This window comes from Balaenoptera acutorostrata, chromosome 20, assembly GCF_949987535.1.
Source record: "Balaenoptera acutorostrata chromosome 20, mBalAcu1.1, whole genome shotgun sequence".
In the NCBI taxonomy this organism is placed as follows: Eukaryota; Metazoa; Chordata; class Mammalia; order Artiodactyla; family Balaenopteridae; genus Balaenoptera; species Balaenoptera acutorostrata.
The window spans coordinates 2,781,129-2,796,527 of NC_080083.1; the positions used below are offsets into that span (position 1 = coordinate 2,781,129).

The following is a 15,399-nucleotide window of genomic DNA, read 5'->3' on the forward strand; positions in this document are numbered from 1 at the left end:
TGGCAAGAGCCGAGCCTGTTCCCACACTGGGACGGAGGGAGGTTTCGCCGCTGGTGAGACGGGGCACAGCTGGAGGAGTCCCGAGGGGAGAGGGGACGGAGAAAGGAGACTGAGGAGGGGGGTCCGAGCGCAGGGGGCTGGAGAGGCTCGTGCAGGGAGAGCAGACGGCACCGCCCCCCAGGGCCAGGAGCAGCTACGGTGTGTGCACGCTTGCTGCGCGCCCAGGCTCTACAGGGTTTCAAGGGCGGGATCGCACGTGATGCGCAGAACCGCCGTCTGTGGCCTCGGTCGCTCCACCTTCCAGAGGAGCAACCGGAAGCTCACAACGGCGAACTCTTCGCTCGGGACCACCCGGCGGCGGGGCGGCGGGGCGGCGGGGCGGCGGGGCGGGAGGACGGTGAGAAAGCCTCCAAATGGCGGGCGTGCACTGGACCCGCGCACGCGCGCTGGGGCTCGCTGCGCCCCTGTGACCCAGAATTCCACGGCCTCGGAAGAGACCATAGGCTCTGCAGGAGGGGGGAGTCCGGGGGCGGTGCCTGCACCATTAAACGGGCCGGAAGTTCCGTTGAGTCTTTTGCCATGATCCGCCTCCCTTCTGTGAGGGGTGGAATGTTCCGACTCCTTAAGAGGCTGGGACGGCGGAGAGCTGGCCTTTCTACTGTAGGTGTTGGGCGGTTGGCGGTGAGTTCCTCTAGGCCGGTCCGCGGGCCGCAAGGGCGAGGGAGCCAGAGCTTTTCTAATTTCTCGAACGATGTCCTCGGGGAGCCTAACTGGAGGGCGGCGGGAGGCTGCGTCCACGTGGGCCTCGGGACGGGCGCCGTGGCCTTGTGTCCGAGTTTGGGGGCCGAGGCCTGAGCACCGCGTGCGCCTTCGTCCGGCCGGGCAGCCGCCGTCTCGGGACCCCTGACCCCGGGCTCGCCGCTGGGAGTGAGCACCCCCCGAGAGAACTAGGTAAGCGGGGCTGCCTGCACCCTAGGGCGCAGAACGAGGTTCGTAGTGGGGCCGCGAGGGAGGCTTGCTCGGCTATCCTGATGATTCCGTAGGAAGTGCCGTCAGATGCGAGGACTGACGACTTCTACGCCTATCCGACCGCAGTTGCTGACACCTGATGCTTTACGTTACTGTAGCTGCCAGAGTCTGCCCTAAATTCACGTCCTAATCCTTGTTTCACAGGGCAGACACACTCGCTTTTGGAGACGGGAGCAGCATCGCTACCCGAGGTTAAGAGCCAGTTTGGGTAAGGATTAATACGTATTGTAACTTAGCCGTGTCAGTCTTGCAACCTTAAGTGCACTGATAACTGCCTGATGTCTTGTCACTGTTGTCGCTTTTATGCGTTTGACATAATTATGCACTGCCTCGTTGCATAACTGCAACGGTTAGCAGGTTGCAGCTCCTAGTTATGTCTAAACTGCATCTGTATTCAGAAGCAGATGCCTTAAGGCGGTTTTAGCCGAAGCCCAGGTCTCTGGGGCGGTACCGTGGTGAGGTGCTTGGCTGCTCTGATGAAATCACTAATAGGAAGTGCCGTCAGAAGCGATAACTGACGATAACCATTCCTGGCTGACTGCAGTCACGCGTCCTTACCAGTAGCTGGTGCCCAGGAGTAAGCTGGTCTGAACTGTGACCCGTAATCTCTCTTCACCCAGGTTGCAAGTCAGTGAAGGGTGGCCAGCGCGTGATCACCGACAGCTGAGGACGGGAGCCCAAGCGCTGGCCTGCTCTGAGGTAAGCTGGCTTTTTGGGCTCTGGAGAGGTTCGTGGTTGAGGAGGCCTAGCTGTTGAGTTGATTCATGTGAAGTTGCTACTGGACCAGATATGGGCAGTGTCGTCCGGCTGACCTAATACCTTGTGTCGGTGCAGCCCTTGAGCATTATTGAGAGAATATCTGAGAATGATTTTGGTTCGGGATGTCTGGAGCAGACTGCAGAGTGAGCCCAGGAGTTCCTTTTGATGTCATGGCTGTATAGTCCTGAGCAAAGTGCTTATCTGCTCTGAGATGCTCTGAAAATTGACAGCCTTAGGTTTGTTTGCAATAACGTGACTGAACGGAGGTTAAAGCAATGGGAACTGCCTCCAGTTGCTTTTGGCATCTGCTCTGTGTCCATGGGTGCTTCATTCATCCCGCCAGGTTTTGAGCACTGAAGAGTGGGATCGGCGCAGCAGAGTTCTAAAGCGGGCAGCAGTGGCAGCAGCACCGCAGCCCAAGAAGAGGTAAGATTTGGTCTGCACAATGACCACCCCCATGGTAGAATGGATAAGCAGCTAGTTTTGTTGAAATGGATTTGCAGAAAAGGATATCAAATGATGAAATCACCTAAAAAAGCTGGAATTACCGGCAGATTGTGTGGTGGTGAACCTACGGTTTTCTGAAGATATCTTTTAGGCTGTGAATGACTGTTCTTGGAGTATAAAGTAAGATTAACTGATACTTAATTTCCTTGCAGGCTATGCTGCAGCAGGGGCAGAATTTGAAGTCCAAAGGACCAGGGGCGGCCATCAACTTGGACCCTGAAAACCTAGGCTCCCACATTTGGTGTAGAAACACTCACCTTGTACTGAGTATCAGAGGGACATTCTCACCAACGAGAGAGCCAAGAAATGGATTTGGCAACCTTTTTCTGGGACCGCGCGCGGACTGGCACTTCTGGTGTCATTAAATTCATGAGTTTTCTTGTATCATCCCTTAACCAAAAGGAGCTTTTGTACTTTTAAATATTGTATAAATGTGTTCTTGGGTGAGAGCCTGAGGTTTTTGAACTGGAAACTTCCTGAAATTTGTATCTCCATGCAGTTAACCATAAACAGTGTAATAAAAGTGTGGTCTTTGGTATTGGTTCTTACAAATGTGTATTTGAAGAAAAAGTCCAGTTTGATCACTGCTGACATATTAGCGGTCCAGGTGTTAGTACTTGTCACCTTCCCTTAAAGTAGGTCTAAGCTGTTCTCCCCTCTTGAGACTGGGGCAAAAATCCCAAAGCATTTTAAGGCGTCTGGAACACGTGAGGCCAGCCCCTGTCCCTCGGCGCTGTCTGCCCTTCTGCATAGCCTCCCTCTAGCTCCTGAAGCTCTACCCGACGCCTGCCCAGACAACAGCAGGCAAGGTCCCACCCCCGTCTTGCCGGCTTGGCTACCCTACCTGGCGTGAGGCTGGAGGCGTGTCAGGCTGTGCTTCCCTAGCCCTCTGCTGTTTGCCTGAGGGGTTCTGGTTCACCAACACTGGGCACCCAGAATGATTTTCTCTAGCTCAAGAACGATTGGTTCCCAGTCTCCCTGGACTTGCTAATTGTGCCTGAAAGGGATGACTTCCTAACCCGTAGACCTTGGGTAAGGGGAAGGGAGGGTGAAAACCTTCTCCCCTTGGGAACCTCCAGTTTATTTTCCCCTTCTCCCAGTTGTCTTGCTTGGAGGCACCTCATCTTTGTGGTCCTGGGTTTTCGGGAATGTGCTCAAAGTAGCAAGGATTACTTTGGGGGCTCCATGGGGAGGGATTTTATGGGAAAAGGGTCCTTTTATAAGGAAGCAAGGCTCACTCTGGCCTCTACCCTAGGAACACTGACGCGTGTGGAGTTCCACTAGTCTGCGGAGGTGCTGTGCGGTTTCTGAGTGGCATGCACTGTCTGCCCCAGGCTTCTAGGATGCCCTAAATAGTGAAGGGTATGGGGGTGGCTGGTCCCGTGGCTAGGCCTCTGGGGTCACAGGCTGAAGGGTGAGCCTTGTAAATGGAGGCTGAGACCGGGAAGTTGGTCCCAAGGAGCCTGCGCGCCACAAGGAGGAGGCAGACACCCCTCGGTCCAGATGGGGATGAGGCTCGTGCGGTCTCCGGCGGCCAGTCCCCTGCCCCAGCCTTCAGCCAGGAGCTAGAGGTTCCGACCTGCCTCGATCGGGGGCACATCCAGCGTCTGGACATTTGTAATTCAGGACTGCAAAATCCCGGGTTAGATGCAGAGCCGCCACCCACTACACTTCCTTTTCTGGGGGGAAAGCTCTGACCGTTCACATTAACTCAAGCCTCCAGCATCCCCAGCCCCTACACGGCACCCACAAGTTGGGAAGCTGAGGGTTGGTTCCTCTTGAGCCAGGGATGACTGCTCAGGAGCCGAAAGGCAGATGTGGATTGACAAGGGGGTGATGGAGAGGACCAGAGAGGAATTACAGTCCTCCTTTCCTAGATGCTACCATCTGGCTTCCTGGGTCGGGGGAGGTGCTGCCAGGCCCATTCTGGATGGTGGCCTGCGACCCCGCTGGGAACGCCCGCCCTGCCCCAGCCATCCTACCCCAGCAGGACTCCCTGGAGAGGCCCCCACCTCCCTGTCACGTCTCAGATGCACCTATAGTCTCCCTGCCCTCCTGGTCCCCTCCAGGGTCCTCCTGGCCCACAGTCTCGTCCCGGGCCTCGTCCCCACTGCCCGGGCCCTCGCCCAGCTCCAGGATGGTGGGCAGGTGGCCCTGCTTGGGGGAGCGCTTGCGCAGGCTGAGCAGGAAGGGCTGGGGCAGTGAGAAGATGTCCACGTTGTTGCCCAGGTCGATCCACGTGACGCTGGGGAACTTACTGGGGTCCTTCAGGGCGTCAGTGAGGTCGCGCAGCAGGGCCCGCGTCAGCCGGTTGCCGTTGAGCGCCAGCGTGGTCAGCCGGGGCAGCGTGCTGAGTGCCGGCAGCAGCTGCAGGACCATGTCGTCCGTGAGGCCCGTGAAGCCCAGCTCCACGCTATCCACCTGCTCCCCGCAGCGCTGCAGGTAGCCGGTCACCCGCTCCAGGTCACGGGGGGTCAGCGGGATGCCAGACAGGTCCAATGTGTTGTCCGGAGGGCTCCCGGCCAGGACTGCCTTGAGGCTGAAGGGGAGACGAGACAGCAGGGTTCAAGCGGGTGGGGCAGGTGTTTCTCCGGAGGCAGCCTCCACTCAGCCCTCTGCCCGCGGAGCAGAAACCAGGGGCCCCGGTCCCCTTGCACTGCCCTCATCTCAGCCTGGCTGCCCAGTGGGCAGAGCCTGAGGATCACAGGGCAAGGCCCAAGTGTTTCTGCAGTGACTAGGGGGACATTCTGGGGCCAACGCCGGGGTCTGCACTGGACTCCTTCCTTCCTACTTTTTTTTTTTTTAAATTATTTATTTATTTTTTAGTTTGGCTGCACCGGGTCTTAGTTGCGGCACGCAGGATCTTTCGTTGTGGCAGGCGGGCTTCGTCCCTCATGCGACCCTTAGTTAGTTCCTTAACCTCTGCGCCTCTGTTATTTGCCTGAGAAATGAAGCCAACTGGGTACCACAGGGTTGTCGAGTGAAATAACAAACGCAGTCAGAACGGCGCCCTGTGCAGGAGGGTGGCGGACGGCCGAGCTCCCTGCTCCCCCACGGGTGCTACAGATCTCGGAGGCCCCTCCTTCAAGACCATCTTCCCCGCCAGACAGACGGTCCTTGGGGGGGCCCTCGGGACAGCAGGCGGGGGAGGGCGCAGGGGCCCCAAGCCTGGGTGGGCTGCTGTCCCCCCCCTTCCACTCCCTGCTGCCCGCCACCCCTCACTCTTCTTTCTCACCACCCGCTCCCTTGCTCGGGGGCCCAGATCTCCCAGCTTCCAGATACCCCAGGCGAGCCCCGAGGCTCCAACCCTGGGAAGGACAAGGAGTTGGACGGGGCTCAGCACCTGTTACCGGCAGCAGCCCTGGGATCACAGCTTGGGCTTCCGGTCGGCCTCACAGGAGAAAAACCAGGCCAAGGGAAGAGCTCGGTAAGAGTCCCAGCGGAGGGAACACAAGTGCAAAGGCCCTGAGGCTGGCAGCGCTCAGCGTGTCTGAACCAGCAGGAAGGCCAGTGTGTGGGTGGGGGCTGGGGGGAGGACCATCACTTGGGCCTGAGTGGGTTTCAGTCAGCGGGATGGGGAGGCGTCCGAGCAGTGAGGCTTCTGAACGAAGGATGGACTGAGCGCCCTGTGTGCCGGGGAGACAGGAGGCCCCTGGGCCCCAGCAGAGCTTACCCTCCCGCTTTTCCTGCCTCCAGAACTAGCACACAAGCAGACAGAACTGCGCTGTCCCCGCATTTGGTCCCTGCCCTCAGCCCACTGGGAGCCCCGTTTGGCGACTTCCTCCCCCAGGGAAGGGCCCCTGAGGATCCATTTCCTCTCCTGCCTTGGGGGGCGGGGGGGGTGTCCAGCAGAAGGGAGGGGGGCCCAGAGCTCTTCTGCTCGGCGAGGGGGCTGGGCTTCCCCTCCCGTCTGTGGGACCTGGAGGAGGAGGCTGCGTGCCAGCAGGGCCCTGCCAGAGCCTTCAGGACACCGGCCACTCTGCTCTGTGATTCGCAAGCAGTTCCCCTCTGCTTCTTTCTGCCGTGCTGTTCTGGCCCCCAGGTCCTGCGTCCCAGTGTCCCCTCTGACCCCAGCGTGCAGGGGGCCACATGAGCCCTGAGAGTCCTCACTGCTGTACGCCAGGGACATGGCTGGGGTCTGGGTCCCCCTGGGAGACATCAGGAGGGCTGGGGGGAGGGGGTGGGGCGAGTGCCCGCATTCAGCGCACCAGGATCAGAAACCCCTCTTGTCCCCCTCCCCAGCATCAGAACGGGCGCACACCCCCAGATCCCACCACACAGCGGGGCCCAGCCGCCAGCATCTCCCAGGGCTCCTGCCCACCTGGAACGCCCACCCTACCTGCCACTTTCCCCCGGCCCCCAGCCCTTCACTTCACCTTCTCCAAGCAGCTCTTGCCATCTCCCCACGTCCCCGGGACGGGGTGCTGTCCCCTCAACGCCCGGCCCAGCACAGCTGGCTTTGAGCTGCCCTTGTAGGAGGCGGCTGGGCGGCGGCAGGGGAGACCCGCCTCGGGTGACCGCGACTCACCAGGCCTGTGGCTTCCTCTTCACCAGCCCGCGATGGCGCCTCCACTGGGAATGGGGGCTGAGGTGGTAGGTCAGCTGCCGGCACAGCTTCTCCATGGCGCCCAGCGCGTCGCCCTCCTGCAGAGGAAGCCACAGGTCCCTGAGTCGATGGAGGAGGCAGGGAGCCCAGGCCCCCACCTCCAGCTTCCTGCCTCTGCGGGACCAGCACGGCCCCCAGGCCGAGCTGGGGAGGCCTGCTGTGCGGGCCCAAGGTGGCCGCCCTGAGCAGGGAGCAGGGGTTGCAAACTCATCTGCACGATGGTTTTAGTTTCTGTGAATTCGTTGCTATCGTTGAAAAACCTGAGATTTCTATACAAGTCTGGATTCCAGGTGATCTGACAGTTGACCCCTTAGCCTGACAAATACCCGCTGGGTACCTCCTAGGTGCCGGGCACTTGCTCTAGAAGCTGGGGATTCAACCACAAGCAAACGTCCTTGCTCGCGTATTCCACACAGCAAAGGGGACAATACTTTACCACGTCTCTTCTGCCCACGTCAACGGTGGGAAAATAAAAGAATGAGGTGCTAAGTGGTTCCCGGCCCAGTTCATTCATCTTCGTTACCTGTCTGGCCCACCAGCATTTGACCTTGAGACCCTGGGTGTTATGGCCTGAATTGTGTCCCCCCCAAATTCTTAAATTGAAGTCCTCATCCCCAATACCTCAGAATGTGGCTCTATTTGGAAATTGGGCCTCTAAAGAGTAATTAAGGTAAAATGAGATCACTGCGGTGGGCCCTAATCCTATACGACTGGTGTCCTCATGAGACGAGATCAGGACACAGACATGTACAGAGGGGAGACCGTATGAGCACACAGGGAGAAGACGGCCATCTACACGCCAAGGAGAGACGCCTTGGAAGAAACCAACCCTGCCGACGCCTTGATCTCGGACTTCCAGGCTCCAGAACTGTGAGGAAATACATTTCTGTTGTTTAAGTGGTACTTTCGTCACGGCAGCCCCAGCAAACAAATACGCTGGGTTAAAGGATGCAGCAGAGAGATTTTAGAGGCTCCAACTCTGTCCCAAGGGGAGTCAATTCAACAAAGAGGAGTCCCCGAGGCCTGGGAGACTGAGTGGCCCAGAGCGTGTGCTCCCACCAGATGGTCCAGTGCCAAGGGCCAAGGCCAGGAAGTGCCAGGCACGGATGCAAACCCACTTGCAGACAGCAACGCGATGTGGTGAGGTCAACCATTATTAGCCAGGGGCCAGTGCCCAGCAGGGCGCCTGGCACAGAGCGGCTGCTCAGCGAAGGCCGGCTTGATTATTACCACTATCATCAACACTCTGCTAGTGCTGTCCCCCCTCATCTGCTGTTTGGCTTTCCCAGGTTTCAGGTTACCTGTGGTCAACCTGGGTCCGAAAATATCAAGTGGAAACTTCCAGAAATAAACTCAGAAGTTTAAAATTGTGCGCCATTCTGAGCAGCGTGATGAAGTTGCGTGCTGTCCCACTCCCTCCCGCCTGGGACATAAATCATCCCTTTGTACGGTGCATTATCACTGTATATGTTACCTGCCCTTTAGTATAGGAAAAACAGTGTTTTTAGGGTTTGGTACTATCTGCGGTTTCAGGCATCCCATGAAGGTCTTGGAACGAACCCCAAGGGTCACGGCCGGGGTGCTGGCCGGGGTGAAGGCCACTTGTGGAGGCCAAAGGGAGAAGGGGAGGGGCTAGCACATCTCGAGCTGAGGGTCTGCACCCAGGACCCCTGCATGCCGGAATCACCCAGAGCTTTAGACAACACTGCTGCCTGGGCCACCCCGCAGCGATGGGTGGGCAGCTCGGGCACGGGGACTTCTAAAAGCTCCCCCGGTGATTCCCCTGTGCTGTCAGGTGGACACACTTTAAAGACAAGAAGGACCAGCGGGTGGGATGTGGTGGTCTGCCGGGCATCACCCCTGCGACCACTCGGGACAGAACGTGGCCAGTCTCCCACAGCACCCGTTCCAAAGCCGAGGAGTGAGCTCCTGGCCCTAAACCTAACCTCCCTCAGGGGTTCCAAGATCAGGGGCCACGGACTCTCCCCCCGCCCTCCGCGCCCGGAAGGAAGAAACAGGAAAAGAGGCGGCAAAGCAGCCGCCGCAGTGCGCCGACACTGACACCAGGGGGCAGCCGCGCGCAGGGCGAGGCCCCCAACCTGAGCCTGTTTCCTCATTTACTAAACAGGGACGGAAGATGTGGTCACTTAACAGCGGACCTGAGACCAAACGTGAGCTAATGTCCTCAGAAGAGAGAGCCCCTCTGCTTGTCTGGACTAAAGAAACACAGCTAACCTTTACCGAGTTATATTACCTACTATGCGCTGGGCACTAACTCATAGCCATCCCATGAAACAGGGGCCCCTATAATCCCGCTTGACAAATGCGGGAACGGAGGCACCAAGAAGTGGAGGGGATGGCAGGCCACGCGACGTGGAGGATGGCATCAGGATCCAAACCCCGCAGTCGCTCTGAGGCTGGGCTCTGCTCTGCCCTTGAGGGATGAATCTTTTGCGAAGGTTGGTTCAAGTAGCTTCTATCGTTTGCAACCAGAAAAGCCTCAAGCAAGCCCTCCCATGTTTTCCCAACTCCCATCACTTTTGGAAGCCCCCTCCAGGGCTCCTCCTGCAGGAAGAGCACTAAGCAGGAGTCGCCCAGCGTGGAGGACGAGGAAGGAAGGGGAGGAAGGAGGCGAAGGAGGAGGATGCTGGCCCCTCTCCTCTTACTCGGAAAGCCGTGGGACCCAGCAGCGCTTTTGTGGGACCACACCGCACTCCCAAGCCACAGCTGACTGGTCCAGAGGCGGACCCTGCGGGATTCCCGACTTGGGACAAGACTCCTTGGGGGCTGAACACTGACAAGTCAACTCAGGAGCCCCGGGCAGCCATGAGGTGTGGGTACGGGGGGGCGGGGAGTGAGGCCGGGTGGAGCAGAGGGAGGGCGGCAGGTGTCTGTGCTATTTGGGGTTCTAGTGCCTCTTTCAAGCTTGGCTGCCACCGGGAAGGATAAGTCCTCTTCCTGGCTCGAGGCAGGCCGCGGGGGCTTCTGCTGCTTGTAACAGAGGAGGCTGCAAGGAGGCTGCGGAATCTGCAGCTTTCCGTCCCACCCGTGGAGAAGGAAGGAGGGGGAGGGGCTGTGGCGTAAGTCGGGTACACTGGGCTCCGGCCCAGCGCCGCTGACCGCGGGCCTTGGAGAAGACCCTGCCTGAGGGACTCACTGACCCGTCAGGAGAGAGGCCCACGGCAGACCTGCAGGCCCCTCCGGGCCGGGTCACGGTGTCCCTCCGACGCCCCCTGCCGTCTTCAACCCCCCACCCCAAGAACTGCAGCAAGCACAGCCCCGACCGCTCTGCACCCAAGGCTTCCTCACTCAGTCATCAGACATGACTGCCCTGTCTACTGCTCCCTGGATGCTGCTCCAGATCCGGAGACTGTGCTGGGTTTTTTGTTCACTCCCCACCCCGTTCTCTGCGCTGGGAAGGCTGAGCTCTTACAGACGGCACTACCCGGCCCTCTTGCTCCTGGCTGTCAGTGGGACTCAGCTAACGGGAGGGAGGTCAGAGGGCAGGAGAGAGGCCCAGGATTAACTCTTCTCACTCTGGCCCTGCTTTAGCCAGCCTCCAAGTCGGCCCCCACGGATGCTGGCCTCCTGGCAGGGTACAGCCTCCTTCCACACTGCGTTAGGGCTGATTGGGTGATCAATACGCTACGGCAGCAGGGACAGTATGTGACGTCTGAGGCTGGCTCATAGAAGACACTGTGCTTCTCCCTTGCTCTCGGGGATCACCCCCTCGGGGATAAGCCAGCTGCCCTGAAGTGAGGAAGCTCAAGCAGTCCTGTGGACCGGCCACGGGGCTCGGAGCTGAGGCTTCCCACCAGCAGCCATGGGGTATGCTACCCTGCGAGTCCCCGTCGAGCCACCAGGACTCGCAGCCTGGGCCAATGTCCTGAACCCCTAACTAGAAGCCCCCGCCTGTGCTGCTCCTGAATTCCCGACCTGCAGAGATGGTTCAATGATGAATGTCTGTTGTTTTAAGCCACCATGCTTTAGGGTGACTTGCTATGCAGCAATAGAAAATACAATAAAATATAAAAGAAGAAAAAAAACACAAGGTGGCTCTGGGAGAGCTCCTCAGCAAATCACTGAGCACACACCCTCATTTTAGTGTCTGCTGGTGGGAAGCCTGATGGTGGACATGATGGGACAGACGTGCTGGGTGGGAAGGAAAGTCCCTAAAACTTCCCACTACGTGATACTGATAGGGGGATTTGTTCTGGGTGATTTAGGGACACCCAGGCGGAAATGTCCAGGAGCGGGGAGACTTTTGAGTCTAAAGCCAGGCTGCAGATACAGACTTGGGATTCATCAATACCCAATCAGGGGCGGGATGGGGTTTTGCCTCTTCCCCCTTCTGCGGGCAGGCACAGACCCAGCCCTTTCTAGGGTCTCGGCCCACACCCTGCTGCGGTACAGGAGGGGGTTTCTGGTAGGTTGAGAAAATAGGACTCATTCGAGGTGGTCATCTTAGCAATGAGAAGGATTATTTGTCTTGTGGATGCTTCACCAGGAGTTGGACCAGAAAGGGCTACTTTCTTCGTCCCATCTCACAGCTAAGGGAGATCCCGCCCCCCCCCCCCCTTTGTCTACAACCTCTCTCGGCACACACTTGGGCTGATCTGAAATTCTCAGATGAAAGAGGTCCGAGCAGCAAGGCCTGGCTAGCCCTGAGCCAGCTCACATTGGGGTGTGTGTGTGTGTGCAGGGGCTGCCCCCATCATCAGCTTGGGGACCCCAGAGCCAGGATCTCCCACCCATGCCTCAACCTCAGCTGGGAGAGTCCTTCCAGAGGGCCTCTCCTGCCATGTGGCCTTGGGTACTGGTAGGGGACTGGCCAGGCCCCGGGCCTCCAGCAGGGTGGACCCCGCTCTGGCTGTCTCTGGAAATCTGGGTTGGAGATCAGCCTGCTGATTTCCAAGACTCTGAGTCCACGGGGGCTGGGCCTGAGGCCGTGACTTTCTTGCTTCTGTGTCCCACAACTGACCTGCTAAGTCTGAGCACCCTGCCTGGCATGTGGTCAGTGCCCACAGACTGGTTACACCTCGGCTTCTGGGCATGAGGCTCTCGGCCGTGCCAGGCACACGCCCATGCTTCCTGTAAGTCATCTCACTGAGCTCTCGAAACAGCTTTATAGGGGAGGGTATGGCTATGTCCACATTCGAGTTGAGGAAAACAAAGTTCAGCTAATGAAGTGACCTGAGAAGGTTACACCTGTGCGATGGACGGAATGTCTGTCCCCCCTCCGCCCCCAGTTCATATGTTGAACCCCAATCCCAACGTGATGGTGTCTGGAGGGAGGGCCTTTGGGAGGTGATGAGGATTGGATGAGGCCATGAGGGTTATCGGAAGAGACCAGAGAGCTAGCTCCCCTCCTTTCTGCCACGTGAAGCCACAAGGAGAAGGTGGCTGTCTGCAGACCACAAAGAGCGTCCTCACCGGAACCTGACCGGGCCGGCACCCTGATCTCAGCCCTCCAGCCCCACAACTGTGAGAGGTAAGTGTCTGTTGTTCATTAGCCACCCAGTCAATGGTAATTTGAGGTAGGAGCCTGAGCAAAACCACCTGTGAATGGCCCTCTAGCCCTCCCCAGTGGAGGGGACACATGGCAGTGCAGGACCCCTTGGCCTCAGCCCGCAGCCCCTTAGCCCTGTCCTGTTTCCTGGGGTTGACGTGGGCAGTTGGCCACCTGCAGACCCGCCTGCGTGGAGGGAGGGGGGCACTGGAGCTGCCCCCAAACAGGCCCCTCCTCCCCAGCCCAGCCCTGGTCTTGCGAGCCCCACGGAGCACTGATGGCCCAGAGATCCAGCACCTGAGCGCTGGCCTGCCCTGCCCAGCACTGGGGCCCAAACGCTGGGGTTCTCACCTGGGCCGCAACCTTTCTCAGATCGCTTCATCACCTGTATTTCGTCTTCCTCAACTCTAAGATGGGCATAAAAAACAGTCCTCTCCTATTGAGCTGCTCTGAGTGCCCTGTCATCTGTCACTCCTCTCACCTGTGGGCAACTAAATCCATGCTCTGGAAAGGGCAGGGGTCTGGCACCCACAGGGCCTCCTACGGCCTGGTCTCAGCTCCGCAGGCGAGCCAGGTATACCCTGCATGAGAAGCGGGCGGTTCCAGCCACAGCCGGTCCCCCGTGGCTCCTGCACCAGCTCCTCGTCCCCAGGCCTGGGGGCTCCCAGTCTGCCGACGCTCACTGCTGGCACACGTCTGAGCCCAGCACCCCTGCCTCTTGTGGCATCCCTCCACCGACCCACCCCACACCTGCCCCGATGGGCTCCCAGCCCTCCATGGCCAGCCCCCCACCTTGAAGTCCTGACACCAGGCAGTCCAGAGAGAAGCCAGAGAGAAGGCCCTAGACAAAGCCCCAGGTGGAGGTCCACCCCAGAGCAAGGTTCCAGCCCCTGGGCGCCAGGGCCAGGTGCGGGGTGGGCTTGGGAACCGCCTCTCGCCCCGATCCTAGGTCCTGCTCTGAAGTGGAGGCCGCCCCAGGCACTCCTCCATCCTGCTCTGGCTTCCTGCCCCTTCCTTCCTGCTGCAAGGAAGTGCATCTCTTGGAAGCTGCTGGAAATTGAGGGATGGGAGAGAAGAAACCAAAACAGAGAGAAAAGCCCAAGTGTGGAGCTGCCCTGCCCTGGCTCTCCTGTCCCTGCCTGGGTCCCAGCCTGGACTGTGGAGCCAGCGGGAAGAGGGGCAGATCGCCCAGACCCAGAGGGGCTGGGCAACGCCCACGGAGCCTGGAGAGCCTTGGAGCCAGGCAGGAAGTGGACAGGAGTGAAGTGGGTGGGTGTAAGATGACACTCGGCCTCAGAGAGGAGGACAAGTGGGCGTAGTGGGGACTGCAGCAAACAGAGCGGCATGTAGGGCCACGGCTACATTTGCTCACACAGCGCCTTTGCGCAAAGAAGACAAAGCCCATCTCAAGGTGGACACAGTCTTGCACCCGTGCCCCCGGCTGGTGGGCAGAGAGAGGGCTGGACCAAGCTGTCTCCTGTCTCCCCGACCCCTGCCACCTCTGTGTACACATCTTTGTGCAGGGTACAGCCTACACAACCGTACCTGGCGGCTCTGGCCCCATGTGACAGGGGTGGCTACTCAGCTCCAGGCCTGTAGAAATGAGGAGCTTCCCATTTTTCAAGGGCAGCTAATATGGGGATTGTGTGAAATACTCTGAGGTTTACATGTTGGCAATGAATCCAGATTTACTGCAGCCCGTGGGCCAGACAAGGCCAGTGCTGATGGTGCTGTAGGCAGCCTCCGCCGTGGATGCTGGGCCTCAGGGCAGGGTGGGCACCTCAGGTGCTGCACGAGGGGCCCAGGCAGCGCTGACCAGCCCCCCTCGGGCACCGGGCTGCTCCGCCCAGGAAGCTCCCCCCTTACACCCCGGAGCTCGCTGGCTCAGACCACGGCCACCCTACCGGCTTGGGACAGTGGATGTAGCGTGCCAGGCTGATGATGAGGTCGTGTGTGATGGGGTCCACCAGGTTCCTGAAGCTGGCGTAGCGGTACAGGACGTCATCCAGCGAGGTCGACTCCATGCCTAGGTCCTGCAAGAGGGAAGGAGGCCCAGAGGTCAGCGAGGCCCCACCCTACCCTGGAGCCCCGCCCAACACGCCCAGAGTACCCCCTGGCCAGGGAGGAGACCCCTCCAAAGAGGCTTCCCATCCCACACGGAAGCATTTACAGAAATTCCCCCGGGGGCCAGACACGCCCCTGCAGAGACGGCCCTCCCCAGATAGCCCCCCAGCCTTTGCCTCTCCAGCTCCCCCGAGGATGAAGCCAAGGGTGGTGGACCACAGTGCTGGTTGCTGCTTCTCCACCTGGGATGAAACTTGGAAACGGCGTGATAGTAAAACTCCCGTGCTTTGTGACAGGACCACGTATTGATATTTATTTGCTTTCTTTTTGCTTCTGAGGTCATTTTTACTGCTCCTTCTGTGAAGGACCCCGCCTTGGTGTTCCTTTGCCTTGGTGGGGGGGTGGGTCTCTGAGTTGTGGGGTTGAAAGGAGAAGCTGGCAGGCACCCAAAAGAAAACCCCACCAGCCCTCCCCCTAAGAAAGGGTGTCAAGTGAGGTCCTCGTAACAGAAGGGGCGGGAGCACAGAGGCAACAAGGGGCACGGAGTGGGCGGGGGCCATGGCAGAAACCTCTGGGGCAGAGGCTCCCCAAGCCTGGGGAGAGACAAGGGCTGGGAGCATCTGCAGAGACCCCTGTCCGCCAGCAAGAGACCCCACGGGCTTGGCCAAGAGCAGCGACCAGTCTGGGTCCTAACCCCCAGGGCCTCGCTCCAAATGTTCTGGACTGTACAAGACCTGAAGATTCCTGTCCAACCCCAGGAAAGGGGCAGGCCCCCCAGACACAGCTAAGCTTGAATTTCCAACCAGCCAAGCTGGCAGGGGCTTGAAACAGGGTTAATTGCTTTAGAGAAGTAAAGGAAGATGGTTTTCTACCCCAGGGTGCTGGACTAAACTTTGTGCCCTCTGTCTGGGGAAGAGCTTGGGTA

General features: G+C 59.1%; 1 protein-coding gene, 1 long non-coding RNA gene and 3 other non-coding genes across 6 annotated transcripts in view; 4 read left to right on the forward strand and 1 right to left on the reverse strand.

Annotated features, from left to right (window-relative positions):
• The first annotated feature begins 585 nt into the window (after positions 1–585).
• Positions 586–2,833, forward strand: LOC130706018 (uncharacterized). 2 transcript variants are annotated; one of them, XR_009006434.1, is made up of 5 exons: positions 586–681; positions 1,174–1,237; positions 1,650–1,728; positions 2,132–2,214; positions 2,448–2,833. It is a non-coding gene; the product is annotated as an uncharacterized LOC130706018 (long non-coding RNA). The 2 variants fall into 2 exon arrangements; XR_009006435.1 differs by lacking the exon at positions 586–681 and adding an exon at positions 688–951.
• On the forward strand, positions 1,025–1,091 carry LOC114236736 (small nucleolar RNA SNORD49). Its single transcript, XR_003622601.1, has one exon. It is a non-coding gene; the product is annotated as a small nucleolar RNA SNORD49 (small nucleolar RNA).
• Positions 1,499–1,569, forward strand: LOC114236735 (small nucleolar RNA SNORD49). The gene has a single exon (XR_003622600.1). It is a non-coding gene; the product is annotated as a small nucleolar RNA SNORD49 (small nucleolar RNA).
• LOC114236737 (small nucleolar RNA SNORD65) lies at positions 2,303–2,375 on the forward strand. Its single transcript, XR_003622602.1, has one exon. It is a non-coding gene; the product is annotated as a small nucleolar RNA SNORD65 (small nucleolar RNA).
• Positions 2,834–15,399, reverse strand: part of LRRC75A (leucine rich repeat containing 75A) — a 35,829-nt gene continuing 23,263 nt past the window's right edge. Inside the window, exons 2-4 of the mRNA XM_057536930.1 lie at positions 14,315–14,443; positions 6,824–6,939; positions 2,834–4,834 (exon numbers count right to left, since the gene is read on the reverse strand). Coding sequence (XP_057392913.1) covers positions 4,315–4,834; positions 6,824–6,939; positions 14,315–14,443 — 765 coding nt within the window. The 3' untranslated portion in view covers positions 2,834–4,314. The remainder of the gene's footprint in view (positions 4,835–6,823; positions 6,940–14,314; positions 14,444–15,399) is intronic.